At 42.1% G+C, this 14,725-nt stretch overlaps 1 protein-coding gene across 1 annotated transcript in view; it reads left to right on the top strand.

Annotated features, from left to right (window-relative positions):
• Positions 1-14,725, top strand: part of LOC115088412 (tubby-related protein 4-like) — a 281,728-nt gene that overhangs the window by 78,704 nt on the left and 188,299 nt on the right. Inside the window, exon 2 of the mRNA XM_029596655.1 lies at positions 7,645-7,773. Within this exon, the coding sequence (XP_029452515.1) occupies positions 7,645-7,773 (129 nt within the window). The remainder of the gene's footprint in view (positions 1-7,644; positions 7,774-14,725) is intronic.

Below are 14,725 nucleotides of genomic sequence, written 5' to 3'. Positions count from 1 at the left end.
GAAGCAGCCACCTCGCCCTGCCTCATTATAGAACCTCACCTGTTGAAGGCAGTTAGCATAGCTGGGTCTAGACAAGCTCCTGGAGGAAACGTCCATAAACCACTATTAGCCATGTAGAATTGGGAAAGCCACAAGAAGGATTGGACCTGTTCTTTTGGATCCTGCCAGGTACTGGTGACCTGGATTGGCAGAGACAGGATGCTGGGCTCAATGAAACATGTCTGACCCGGTATGGCATTTTATTTTCTAAACACGCAATATGTTTTGCTTGTGTGATTTGGAAAGAGCGCATCATTTTGTCCACGGCTGTAACAGAGATGTGCGAGACGTTTGGCAGATCTTCAGTTATTGCTTTTATGCAGACTCCCACACTGCTCTATGCTCAGTTGGAATCAAGCCTGAGATCTTGGTGCTGGGAGCCTTCATGGCAACTATTCCCCCCCAGGGATTTTCTTTCCTGTTGCATACATACTTCCATCAACCACCCCTTACCTAGTCTGCTTATCACAGCAACCATCCTCTGGCCAGGGGCCATACACAATGGAGTCTTTCCAACCTCTACGTGTGTCGAGGGAGGCCTACAACTTGGGAAGGTTTTGTTCATTTTTTATTATGTTTTATGTTATATAACACTGCACTACCCTGAGTGGGAGATGGGGCAAGGGACTTTACTTACTGTGCTGTTTAATCATTGTATTTTACTGGAAACCACTTTGAGCTTGTTGGAAAAAGGCAGTCTGTAAATGTGAAAAGGAAATGAAACTCCACAGCAGCCCCAGCTGACTTGGGGTGAGGAAGACTCGTCAGGAAGTAAACTGGGGGCGTTCAGTATGGCAGTGTGTGCTGTGTGTGATACTGTGATTGCACCAATTTTCTGGAGACACCCCACCCCCCACACACGCACACCCCGAATTTAAGGGAAAGTAAAGCCTTCGGCAAGAGAGGTGCTACTTCACGGTTCATCCTTGTTCAACCATTTCATTTTTCAACTCTGCACGCTTCAGGTACATAACATTCGTCGGTGTACATGCTGTGGGACCCAGAAGGAGCAGGCTACGTCTTCGGCCCCTACCAGGGCCTTGGGAGGAGGAGGGCGAGACCCAGCAGAGCCCGTACCACGGGGCCAAAGAGGGAAGCTGCTGCTGGAAGTCCCTCCCCCTGTTCTCCCTACCTGTTGCTGATTGGTCCAGCAAAGGGAAGAGGAGGACCAAGTCATCGTTTTCTATTGCCAGAGGCCTTCTAGTGCTTTAAATCACGGGGTAGTATGGTGCTCCTCACAGTGCAAAACTTATATTAGGCCTTGAACCTCAGAAATACTACTGCTGCCTTCCTCCTGCTAGCAATGGAGGGGAATGGGAGTGGGGATCAGTGGGTGGGTATATGTGAGAAAAGGAGATGGGGTTAGCGGGGCGAGAGAGAACATGTCAAAAATGCCTTTGGGAATCTTGTATTCTCCATGGAGTACATCTTTCAATTCTTGGCTTTAGGTTTTTTTTGTGGGTTGGGGAATGGTTTGTTGCCTGATCCTTAAATCCTTTGAGCAATAGGGACGATTCCCCCTTGCCAGGTGAAATTCAGTACTGCGTTTTCAAGTGAAATAGTTGACCAGAGGTTAAAAGAGCTTAAGAATATATTTTATTTTAAAAGCAAATTCTGTGCTGTTTTTTCAGTGACAGGGCAGTTTACATTTTTAGTCCCACGCTTTAGGGTTTGTGTGGGAGTTCAGCCCACTCACCGACTGCTGAGGGGATCACCGTGCCTTGTATTGCACACCCTGCTAAGTGTTATTGCCTGTATGTGAGGGCATATTTAATGCCTATTATAAAGCAGATATGCGTGAAGTCCCATGAGCCACATTTGCAAAAGGAATGTACTGTATTTTCCTTTCCTTTTTTTGTTATGGTAATTCATTGGCCATGTTGTAAATGTATGAGGCAAACAAATTGGTGACCTTAGAAGCCATCTGTCGCCAAAATACCAACATAACTTGCCAGGTTCTGCTAATCTCAGAAGACAGGAATGGACACCAAGCTTTACTAGCGATGAATGATCATTAAATTAATATCCAGTGAGTCAAATTGTTCACTGCTTTTAAAGCTTGGATTCCTTTGTATTTTCTGCTTGAAAGATTTGTAGATGAACATAGTTGTATATCTGTGCAAAATAATGTACTTGTTTTGAATTATTTAACATGAAGTTCTATGCATTGCCGAGCCTTGCAGATACTATGGAAGCTTTAGACAGATTTATGGAAGAATTGAGTGATTCTTTGCAATTGTGGTTCAGAGTTCTTCTGAATCTCTAGGGTGTGACATTTGTATTTCTTGTTAAGGTTAGGTCGCATGCATAAATAAGCAGAGATCGCCTGTTTGTGAGGTTTCACTGTACTGCATCAGTCAGCCTCCTGCAATTAGTTAATTGTTCATTTTTTGTCAACTCCTCCTTGTGATCCCGTACATTCTGTATTTTTTTTATACAGTTCAGTTATTCCTTGGAAATTGACATTTTGCTATATATCTAGCCAGCCACTAATGGTGGCCTTCATTCTTGCTCAGCACTTTACTTTACTGGGGAATTGAGGCTCAAAAGCCACTGTCATGTTTGATCTTTCCTGGATAGGGTTCTGAAGGCAAAGCCTCGAACCCTCATAATGATCTGCCCTGCGTTTGTCATCGCAATAAACGACTGACTGTGTGCAGCTTCCATGCATGCTGGCACAGCTCCTGGCAATGGACATGGACAGTTGGGAACAGAGTTGGAAGAGTTGACCACTTATGTGCTCCCCCTCTCCTCCTCACACTGGCCTCTGTGTGATGCCCTGTGCTGCCGATCGTTCCTCTGCCTCTCAGCCCGTCCTGCTCCCCTTGACACCTCCAGGCACCACTCTTTCCCCTGTGACTGTTTTCTTATGCTGTTTGCCATCTGGTGATGCCTCCACCTCCCTGATGATGATGTGCCTCTTCGCCCTGCCATGCCTATCCCCCATGATGCTGGGGGGCGGGCAGGGGGCAGTGGAGGAGCACAGGGATCATCACCTTGGAGGAAAGGTGAATAGGAGTAGCAAGTCAGCTGAATAGAGACATTGCCATTAGATATTGATGAAAATGTGATGGATGAGTGAAGAGGACCATCACTCGCTTGGAGGTGGAAGAATGATGGCACCAGGAGGGGGAAGTGATGGAAGGAAAAGCATGCCTACCTTTAGATCGCTAAGTTGTGTAACCCTCATTGTGAGCAATTTTACTTCTTGTTTAAATTAATCGTGGTATTGAAATGTTAATTCCACTTGGTTGCTATGATGTGCCAAATATAATGGGATGCAAAAGAGCCTCATGAGGACACTGAATAGCCCAGGGGGGTTATCACTGGCTTATAGTTTGATATTCTCTGAGGCAAGGACAACTCATTTTACTCGTCAGACATTTTTTATTTTATTAAATGTTATTTTTATAGGATGGTAACGAGAAGCACCACACATATTCTGAGTAAAAAGCATCTAATATTCTCTGGTTCAGTTTCCTGTCTATTAAATTATTTTCTCTCTGTATTCTTGTTCTCACTTTTCCAGTAATGTGTATGCATCAGGAAATATTTGTTCCAGTTCAGTAGCTAAAGTACTTCGATTTCTTATTTTTCCAGCGTATGTAGATTCTTTTTTGTTCATATCCCATAATTCCAGACCTCTTGCTCATCAAATCCCATCTTTGTTTTTACGTGGTCCTTATTTGGCTTTAGAAAGAAAAGGCATAAAGAGGGTAAAGAATACCAAGAATGGTGCGTTTTTAAATTTGTTTAACTTCTAAAATAAATTTTTAAAGGTTTTCCAGTTCACAGTACTGCCAGTAGTTTATTTACGAGCCACAGCAAGGACTGTGATGTGAAAAACTACAAGTCTTTTATGGGGCTTATTCCTGATCTGAAACTAGTCCATAGGGAAAGCTGTTTCGCACCTCCAGAAGACAAGAAATGATAGCAGATATGAGGTGGGGGAGTCTATCATACACACAGCCACACTTCAGTTACCCTTTCACACACTTTCTGGGTGGACCTCTCTCTTCAAAGCAAACTAGGTAAGGGTTCATAGAAGAGCATAGTGATACAAAATCATACGACATAGGTGATCGTATGATTCACACCACAAAATTTCTTTGTTAATGCTGAAGATGTAATTTATTTACGTAGAAGGGCATTTATTTATGTAGAAGCAGAGAATATGATGGCAGGTAGACCATGCAGTTCATCCAGTCTGCCAGTGCTCATCTCCTTTATATTCCCTTCCTTGCTTTGTCCCTTGCTTTCTTGCTTTTTGATATGGTGGTTGTCTCTACCACCTCCATAGGGCGATTGTTCCCACCACCTTTTCTGTAAAGAAATATTTCCTTAGATTACTCCTGAGTCTACCCCCTTTCCCACCCATCCCATTTCAGAGAGATCCATCTCCTGCGTATTTATTCCTTGGTAGTATTTAAATGTCTATCATATGTCGTCTTTCCCTTCTTTCTGGAGGGGCGAATATGTTTAGATCTTTAAATCTGTCCTCACATGCTTTATGATGAAGACTGTGGACCATTTTTGTAGCTGCTCTCTGGACTGATCCAATTCAGTTTCCCCAATCCAGTTTCTATCCTTTTGAAGATGTGGTCTCCAGAATTATATACATTATTCCAAATGAGGTCTCACTAGAGACTTATTAGAGAGGCAGCACTGCCTTCTTTTTCCTGCTGGCTACTTACCGTATTTTTCGCTCCATAAGATGCACTTTTTTCCCCAAAAGTGTGTGTGTGGGGGGGGGGGGAGTCTGTGCTTCTTATGGAGCGAATATAAAAAAAAACTAACTACAACCCCCCCACCCCCTGATTCCCCCCCCCCCCAAGACCTGGCAAAAGTCCCTGGTGGTCCAGCGGGGGTCCGGGAGCGATCTCCTGCACTTGGGCCATCTGCTGCCAGTAATCAAAATGGCGCCAACGGCCCTTTGCCCTTACTATGTCACAGGGGCTACCGGTGCCATTGGTCGGCCCTTGTGTTTTCTTAGTTTCCTAGTTTTCCTTAGTTTTCCTTAGTTTTCCTTAGTTTTCCTTAGTTTTCCTTAGTTTTCCTTAGTTTTTCTTAGTTTTCCTAGTTTCCTAGTTTTCTGATCTGGGAGTGGACCGAAAACGAAATGGGACAAAAAAAAATGTTATGCACTTCCCTAATTTGCTCCATAAGACGCACAGACGCCCGGGAACAGAGCCGGTTTAGCACAAAATGTTTTTTTTTTTGTTTTTCTTTTAATTTTCCCCCTCTGAATCCTAGGTGCGTCTTATGGAGCGGAAAATACGGTATCTCCCTTTGCACCTAGACATCCTTCTGGATTCTGCTGTTGCCTTGTCTACCTGTTTGGCCACCTTAAGTTCATCAGATTTAATGACCACCAGATCCTGTTCTTGTTTTGATAACACAAGACCTTCACCTTGGATATTTTGAATCTGAAATATATGGTTCTGCATTTTATAGCATTAAATCTTAGCTGCTAGACTCAAGACCATGCCTCAAGTTTTACTAGATCCCTCTTCATGTTTTCCATACCTTCTAGTGTGTTTTACCCTCTTGCAGATTTTGGTATCATCTGCCAAAAAAGAAGGCGAATCTTTCCTGATAGCCCTTCCACAATATTGCTTAGGAAAATGTTGAACAGAACCAGACTGAGGACTGATCCCTTCAGCATCCCATTTCCTCAGATTGAACTCACTGTATCACTGTCCTTTGCTGCCTCCCCTTCCACCAGTCCCGTGAGAGCTCATATTACCCAGGGCGCTCAGTTTGTTTGAGAGTTACCTACTTAGGACCATGTCAGAGATCGTACTGAAATCCTGTTCCATTTATTTTATGGCTTTTCTCCGGGAATGCTTTACAAATGAAACAGCAAAGCAGTAATTTATATTTACCTTTTGATTAGTAGCTCAAGGCAAGATACTTTGAGGTACCGTAGGTATTTTTCAGTGAGACAATGGCGGGTGCAGTGACTTGCGCAAGGTTACAGACTTGGAGTACTGGCTTTTCTGGTTCTCAGCCTGCTGCTCCTCCACAAACAGTTGTGTGGTGCGTGAAAGAGCGGGATAGTTTGCCCTGATTGTATCTTTTGAAAACTTGTGAGGAAGATGTGGTGCACACAGTAACTGCGGACCAGTGGTCATCAGTTTGGTTCAAAGCAGCTAAAAAAAAAAAGCTCTGTATGTCAACAGTGATGAGAAAACTCTCTCCAAATTCTGTACAGATGATACTTCTCACCCTGTAAGTTTTCCTATTTGTAGGAATGTCTTTGCTGTTGATTAGAAAATTGTAGAGCGAGAAGAAGCACCACCTTCTTCTATGTATTTGATCTTGCACTTGTATCCTACAATATTGACCATTGTTACATGATCAGATCAAGCTTTTTACAGGCAAATATCTTCCAGTGTCATCTGAAATGATTTTGAATCTTTATTAGCTCATTATTTGCCAGGTCATTTGTTCCTAGATGTGCCAGTGACGTCCTGTTCAAATTTGGATAACTATTGGCATGACCAATTTACATGTGTTGCCAAAGTAATGTGCAAAATGAGTGAAATAAAAGGATGGGAAAAGAAGGGAAAAATCACAAAATTGTAGTAAGTCAAAATAAAGGTACAGATTATGTTCACCTCTTTTGCATTTCTCTAGCTATACTTTGGAATTTTCTCCCAACCCTGCAAATTGAGGCAAATAACTTTCCTCTTCCCACAAGTATCTTATAACTTTACACCTCTCACTGTGGCAGGGGTGGCCAACCCCAGACCTCGAAAGCCACAAACAGGCCTGGTTTTCAAGGTAGCCACAATGAATATGCATGAGATGAATTTGCACAAAATAGGCAGTGCATGCAGATCTATCTCATGCAAATTCATTGTGGATATCCTGAAAATCTGGCCTGTCTGTGACCCTCGAGGACTGAAGTTGGCTTCTATCAGAATTTGATTTTGATTTTGAGTACCTCTGCCATTTATTACAACGACCCCCATCAACTTTGATCTCTAGTCTAGGTGCCCCTGGAGGTTGTGATGAAATACACCATCTCTCAGTAACATTGAATTTCCTCTGCTCCCTATCTGAAATGAGGCTGTAATGCATGGTGGTAGAGGGGAGAGAAAAGGTGGACATGGACCTAAGACCAAAAGTTAGAAGTGTTGTTTGTTTTGTTTTGTTTTGGGTTTTTTTTTAATAAAAGTTGGGAAAAGCACCACTAACCAAAATAGCAAATGAATTCCATTACAACATAGAAAACAAAACAAATAGGGAATATAATTTAGTTCTGGATGGTTAAGACCTATAAACAATTGTACAAACTTACCTGAGTGTGGCTAAAATCCTAGAGAGTCTTTGCTTGCATTGGGACTGCAGTAGCGCTGAGAAAAGAGTTTTGCTTTTTTTTTTTTTCTCCAATTGAATGATTTTTCTAAAGAATACTTTGTCATACAATTCTTTTACACAAGATGTATGACAAGATTAGATTATTTTCTTTCTTTTTTTGGTATGTTTGTGCCTTCGGTCTGAGGAAGTATGTTGTTAATAATTTTGTTTGCCTCGTTACTCTGCCATAGAGAAGATTGGGGGTTCTTGTTGCATCTCTAAATTTTTTTTTGTTTTTAGGTTGTCCTGGTGAGATGGAATGAACCCTTCCAGAAACTTGCCACCTGTGATGCAGATGGTGGCATCTTTGTGTGGATCCAGTATGAACGCAGATGGTCTGTGGAGCTAGTAAATGATCGTGGGGCACAGGTCAGTATCTTGGTTCGATGGCATTAACAAAGTGTTTTTATGCTGTTTAATGGGGTGATCAAGACATTTTTCCCATAAATGCAGAATGATTCTTCTTGACTAGTCCTGTCATAAATTGCTACTGCTATCAAATGCAAATATGTGACATTTGATGATAGTGTATCTGCCTTCCAGGCGATGCTTTATCCTTTCACACCGAGGATGTATCTCCAGGGATCCGTGACCAGTAGGAAGGAGTTAGGACGGCCATTGTAGTGGGTGATTTGGTCATTAGGAAAGTAGATAGCTGGGTGCCTTATTGCGTGATTATCGCCTGGTGCGAGGGTAGTAGACCTCATACACCACCTAGATTAGATTTTAGAGAGTGCTGGCAAGGAGCTGGCTGTTGTGGTACATGGTACCAATGACATAAGGTGCAGGAGGAGGTTGAAGGCTAAATTTAGACTTTTCGATAGGAAATTTAAATCCAGAACCTCCAGGATTGCAGTCTTTAAAGAACTTCCCTGTTGCACATGCAAGACTCCAGAGATAGGCCGAGCTCTAGAGTCTCAATGCATGGATGAGACTATGATGCAAAGAAGATGGTTTTAGGAACTGGGGAGCATTCTGAGGAAGGGGGAGCCTATTCCGATGGGATGGGCTCCACCTTAACCAGAGTGGAACCTGGCTGCTGGCACTAATCTTTAAAAAAGGGGAGAGAGCAGCTTTTAGACTAGATGATGGGAGGAAGCTGGCACTCATTCAGACGTGCATGGTTTGTAATTATATATTTTTAAAGGATGCTAACAAAACAGGGATATTAGGACATCCTTATAGAGAAGTTCCGAAGCTCCGAAGCCATCTGGTTTCTGATACTGCCAATGTGGCAAAATTATGTCCATTACCGATGGATATAATTATTGTTACATTTGCTTGGGCCCAGATCACGACCAAGCGTCATGTAGAGACTGCGGCCACATGTCTCCACGGGCCCAGCGTCAACGGGCAGCCAAGATGGAATGACTAAGGACGGGCTCATATGCCCCACCGACGTCAGCACATTCGCCCCACTGACGTCAGCACATTCTTTGCTGGGACCTGCGAAGAGGGGTAAGACCCACGTTAAAAGGGCTTCCTCCCTAGGACCCTCTGAATTGAAGCAGATTAAATCCAGTACTGGTCCAGGGTTTCACACACCCTTAGGGCCTTCTAAACCAGCCGGGGCTCCGGCAGCGGTACGTCAAATGAAGGAAACGGGAGCTTTATTTATTTATTTATTTATTTATTTAAAGCTTTTTTTATGCCGGCATTCATGATAAAATCACATCATGCTGGTTTACATAAAACAAGGGGAGTGATAACATTGAACGATAAACAGGTGTTGAGGCAGAAAAGTAAGTTACAATAAAACAAGGGAAAATGGAACTGGGAGAAGAAGAAGAGTAGTAGGAATAATTTAGGTAGTAACAATGAGAGTAATTATTTACATGGTGTTGACGGGAAATTTACAAGTGGTTGTAGTCTGTCAGTTGAGAAAGTTAGGAGATGCGTCGTCAGGCTGGCCCCATCCTTCAGCGCCGACAAAGCGGACGCACGACGCATCAAAGACACAAGGAAAATCTATGGTGCATGGCTCGACTCGTGTCACTTCAGCGTCAAATGGCTCGATGCACGGCGCCTCAAAATCACATAGTTCTCATGGCGGCGCAAAAAAGAAGCATGATGCATCAACAAAGCAAAGCATTAAAGAGAAGCATCATCATACAACGCATCACACATCCACCGTCGCAAAGAAGAGAACAGAAAAGAGAAAACATTCCCAAGACTCCCCACAGGCAGCCAATAATAAGCCCAGATATTGATGTGGAGTGTATATCTGCTCCAGAATCCCACTCTTCAGGTCAAACACCAGTGAGTGAGCGCTCCTTTTCTAGTCTCTCTTCTGTATCTCAGTCCAAGAGACGTTCTCCTTCATTACAGATTCCATTAACCAAATGTTTTCGTCCGTCTCCTGTCATTCTATCACGGACCCAGCGTAAGAGGACATCACCTGAGGACATGTTGTTGGTTGCCATTCTAACAAAAACCTCTAAAACTCAGCTGCACATCCCTCCTCAGGGTACGTTAGCATCTGCGATGACAAAGATCTCTGAAGTTTTAAATTCCTTCTTTGAGGATCTAGAGCAGTCAAAGCAGGTACCACCAATGGGGTCCCCTCAAGATTTCCCGCCTTCATCACCAGGCATTGAACCACTGGATCAAAACATAGAACATACACCAGTCCAGCCACTGAGCCCTAGTTCTCAGATATCGACCTATTCCTCCAACTCTTCGACAGGAATGCCATCTGACCCGCCAGAAGGCCTGCAAAATTTATTGAAAAAGTAGGTAACCTCCTTCAAGTTGAAACGGGAAAGGTTCCAGATCCAAGGGCGGAAATGATGGGGATCCTATAAATCTTTGAAACTCTTCCTGAACCATCTGCTTTACCACTGTATTCGGTTCTAGATAACATCCTGCTTAAAATCTGGAAAACACCTTTTTCAACAATGGCAACATCCAGGAAAATAGATATCAAATATAAAATGCAGAACTCCTCCATTTACAAATCAACTTCCTCATCACTCCATTGTGGTCAAGTCAGCCTTATCAAAGGCAAAGCGTACCAAACTACATTCTAATGCCCCGCCGGGCCCTGAAAATAAATGCCTGGACGACTTTGGGAAGAAAGTATAACACTCCTCCATGTTGGCGACCAGGATACAGCATCATCAATTTTATACTACGCAGTACCTTTTTGAATCTCTTCAAAAACTATGCCCAATTTGTTTATCGGAGGACAATACTCTCCCACAACCTTTTCTTGATATAGAAGAGGGTCTCTGACATCTGCTAAGATCTATATATGAATCTTTCGAAACATTGGCAAGAGCCTCCGCTTCTGCTGTAGCAGCCAGGCACCTTGCGTGGCTTAGGGCGAGTGCAATTTGGCCTGATGTTCATGAAAAATTGGCTGACATCCCATGCGGAGGAGATAATCTATTTGGGGACAAATTCGGTGACACAGTCTCTCATTTGAAAGAACAGAGTGCAGCTGTACTCTCCCTTAACGACCCCGTCCGATACGCATAAAACCCAGCAAAGGTTTTATCCTTCTTACCGCCGACGGTATTATTCACGACCATATGCTAGGCCCATATTCACAATATACGCTCAGCCTTATGCTCTGCTCAGGAATTCCTCCCAGATTACACCATCAAGGGGCAGATCCAGGCAACAAAGACAGCAAAAAAGACATCTGCAGCTCAACAGAAAACACCATCGTCTTTTTGAGGACAATAGAGCCTCCAAAATTCATAGGATGCCTTCAATTTTTCCTAAGCACTTGGGAATCCATTACATCAGACCAGTAGGTGATAAACAACATCAATTTCATATCCCTTCCTTCCTTTCCTCATATTACTCCAATACGGACAATATGCTCACACTCAGCATCCCTAAACTCAGTTAGCCAACCTACAAATTCAGAAATCCTCTTCAACAACAGAACCAGGGATTCTATTCCCAATACTTCCTTATTCCAAAGAAGTCGGGGGGTCTCCGACCCATTCTGGATTTACGACTACTCAACAAACATATCCAGAAAGAGAAATTCTAGATGACTTCTCTCAAGAACATCTTGCCACTAATACAACCCAACGATTAGCTATGTTCCATCATAAGAACATAAGAAATTGCCATGCTGGATCAGACCCAAGGGTCCATCAAGCCCAGCATCCCATTTCCAACAGAGGTCAAACCACGCCACAAGAACCTGGCAATTACCCAAACACTAAGAAGATCCCATGCTACTGATGCAATTAATAGCAGTGGCTATTCCCTAAGTAAACTTGATTAATAGCCGTTAATGGACTTCTCCTCCAAGAACTTATCCAAACCTTTTTTGAATCCAGCTACACTAACTGCACTAACCACATCCTCTGGCAACAAATGCCAGAGCTTTATTGTGTGTTAAGTGAAAAAGAATTTTCTCCAATTAGTCTTAAATGTGCTACTTGCTAACTTCATAGAGTGCCCCCTAGTCCTTCTGTTATTTGAAAGTGTAAATAACCGATTCACATCTACTCGTTCAAGATATCTCATGATCTTAAAGACCTCTATCATATCCCCCCTCAGCCGTCTCTTCTCCAAGCTGAACAGCCCTTACCTCTTCAGCCTTTCCTCATAGGGGAGCTGTTCTATCCCCTTTATCATTTTTGTTGCCCTTCTCTGTACCTTCTCCATCGCAACTATATCTTTTTTGAGATGCGGCGTCCAGAATTGTACACAGTATTCAAGGTGCGGTCTCACCATGGAGCGATATAGAGGCATTATGACATTTTCTGTTTTATTAACCATTCCCTTCCTAATAATTCCTAAAATTCTGTTTGCTTTTTTGACTGCTGCAGCACACTGAGCCGACTATTTTAAAGTAATATCCACTATGATGCCTAGATCTTTTTCCTGGGTGGTAGCTCCTAATATGGAACCTAACATCGTGTAACTACAGCAAGGGTTATTTTTCCCTATATGCAACACCTTGCACTTGTCCACAATAAATTTCTTCTGCCATTTGGATGCCCAATCTTCCAGTCTTGCAAGGTCCTCCTGTAATGTATCACAATCTGCTTGTGACTTAACTACTCTGAATAATTTTGTATCATCCGCAAATTTGATAACCTCACTCGTCGTATTCCTTTCCAAATCATTTATATATATATATATATATATATATATATATATATATATATATTGAAAAGCACCAAGTACAGATCCCTGAGGCACTCCACTGTTTACCCTTTTCCACTGAGAAAATTGACCATTTAAATCCTACTCTTTGTTTCCTGTCTTTTAACCAGTTTGTAATCCACGAAAGGACATCACCTCCTATCCCATGACTTTTAGTTTTCTTAGAAGCCTCTCATGAGGGACTTTGTCAAACACCTTCTGAAAATCCAAATACACTACATCTACCGGTTCACCTTTATCCACATGTTTATTAACTCCTTCAAAAAAAATGAAGCAGATTTGTTAGGCAAGACTTCCCTTGGGTAAATCCATGTTGACTGTATTCCATTAAACCATGTCTTTCTGTATGCTCTACGATTTTGATCTTGAGAATAGTTTCCACTATTTTTCCTGGCACTGAAGTCAGGCTCACTGGTCTATAGTTGCCCGGATCTCCCCTTGAGCCTTTTTTAAATATTGGGGTTGCATTGGCCACCCTCCAGTCTTCAGGTACAATGGATGATTTTACTGATAGTTTACAAATTTTAACTAATAGATCAGAAATTTCATTTTTTAGTTCCTTCAGTACACTAGGTTGCATACCATCCGGTCCAGGTGATTTGCTACTCTTTTTAGTTTGTCAATCTGGCCTTCTACATTTTCCAGGTTCACAGTGATTTCGTTCAGTTAGTCTGACTCATCACCCCTGAAAACCATCTCCGGAACTCGTATCTCCCCAACATCCTCATTAATAAACACGGAAACAAAGAATTCATTTAGTCTTTCTGCAATGGCCTTGTCTTCCCTAAGAGCCCCTTTAACCCCTCGGTCATCTAATGGTCAAACCGACTCCCTCACAGGTTTCTTGGTTCGGATATATTTAAAAAAGTTTTTATTATGAGTTTTTGCCTTTATGGCCAGCTTCATTTCAAATTCTCTCTTCGCCTGTCATCAGTGTTTTACATTTAACTTGACAATGCTTATGTTTTATCCTATTTTCTTCAGATGGATTCTTCCAATTTTTGAAGGATTTTTTTTTTGGCTAAAATAGCCTCTTTCACCTCACCTTTTAACCATGACTGTAATCGTTTTGCCTTCCTTCCACCTTTCTTAATGTGTGGAATACATATGGATTGCGCCTCTAGGACTGTATTTTTAAACAATGTCCATGCCTGTTGAACACTTTTAACCTTTGCAGCTGCACCTTTCATTTTTTTTGTAACAATTTTCCTCATTTTATCAGTTTTTCCTTTTGAAAGTTTAGTGTTTGTTTGTTTATTTATTTTATTTAACATTTTTATATACCGAAATTCATGTAGCAATGTTACATATCATTTCGGTTTACATTATAACGTTAAAAACACGCATGAAAGAGTGCGATTACATCGAACAGGTAGATGTAACTTGGATCAAGAACTGGGAAAAGATAATAAAATAAGATAAACAAAACTAATACAATGAAACTAAACAGAAATGAAAATTAATACTGAAACCTGGCTAAGTGTCTTGGTGTCACGGAACTTGGTGTCCATGTTTGGATAGAATGAAGGGAGATTATTGGAATGGATGAAAAGCTTGTTCGAATAGCCAAGTTTTGAGTCTCTTTTTAAAGGTGCTTGGGCAAGGTTCCTTCCGGAGTTCTGGAGGTAGAGAGTTCCACTGTGCACTGTCGACAGAGAGTGTTTATTTAATGAAGTTTTGATGGTTGGGGCGAGGAGAGTATCTCTTTATGCTGTTCTCACCGGTCTTGGAGGTAGTATGTGGAAGCAAAGGGATATTGAGATCCAGTGGAATGAGCTTGTGTATGATTGTTAGTATTTTGTAAGAGATTCTGAACTTTATTGGAAGCCAGTGAAGGAAGATGGGGGTAATATGATTTCTTTTGTTAGACTTTGTTAGAATCCTGGCTGAAGCGTTTTGAAGCATTTGTAAAGGTTTTATGGAGTTAGCTGGGAGGCCGAGTAGGAGGGAATTACAATAGTCAATTTTTGAGAAAATGATTGCTTGTAAAACTGACCGGTAGTCTTGGAAGTGGAGGAGCGGTCTGAGCCATTTCAGGACTTGCAGTTAGAGCTGCAGATTTACTTGTTGTCCCCCTTCCAGTTATTAGTTTAAATTTGATCATGTTATGATCACTGTTGCCAAGTGGCCCCACCACCGTTACCTCTCTCACCAAATCCTGCGTTCCACTAAGAATTAAATCTAA

Source organism: Rhinatrema bivittatum, chromosome 3, assembly GCF_901001135.1.
Source record: "Rhinatrema bivittatum chromosome 3, aRhiBiv1.1, whole genome shotgun sequence".
In the NCBI taxonomy this organism is placed as follows: domain Eukaryota; kingdom Metazoa; phylum Chordata; class Amphibia; order Gymnophiona; family Rhinatrematidae; genus Rhinatrema; species Rhinatrema bivittatum.
This window is presented reverse-complemented; position numbering and strand designations above follow the sequence as displayed.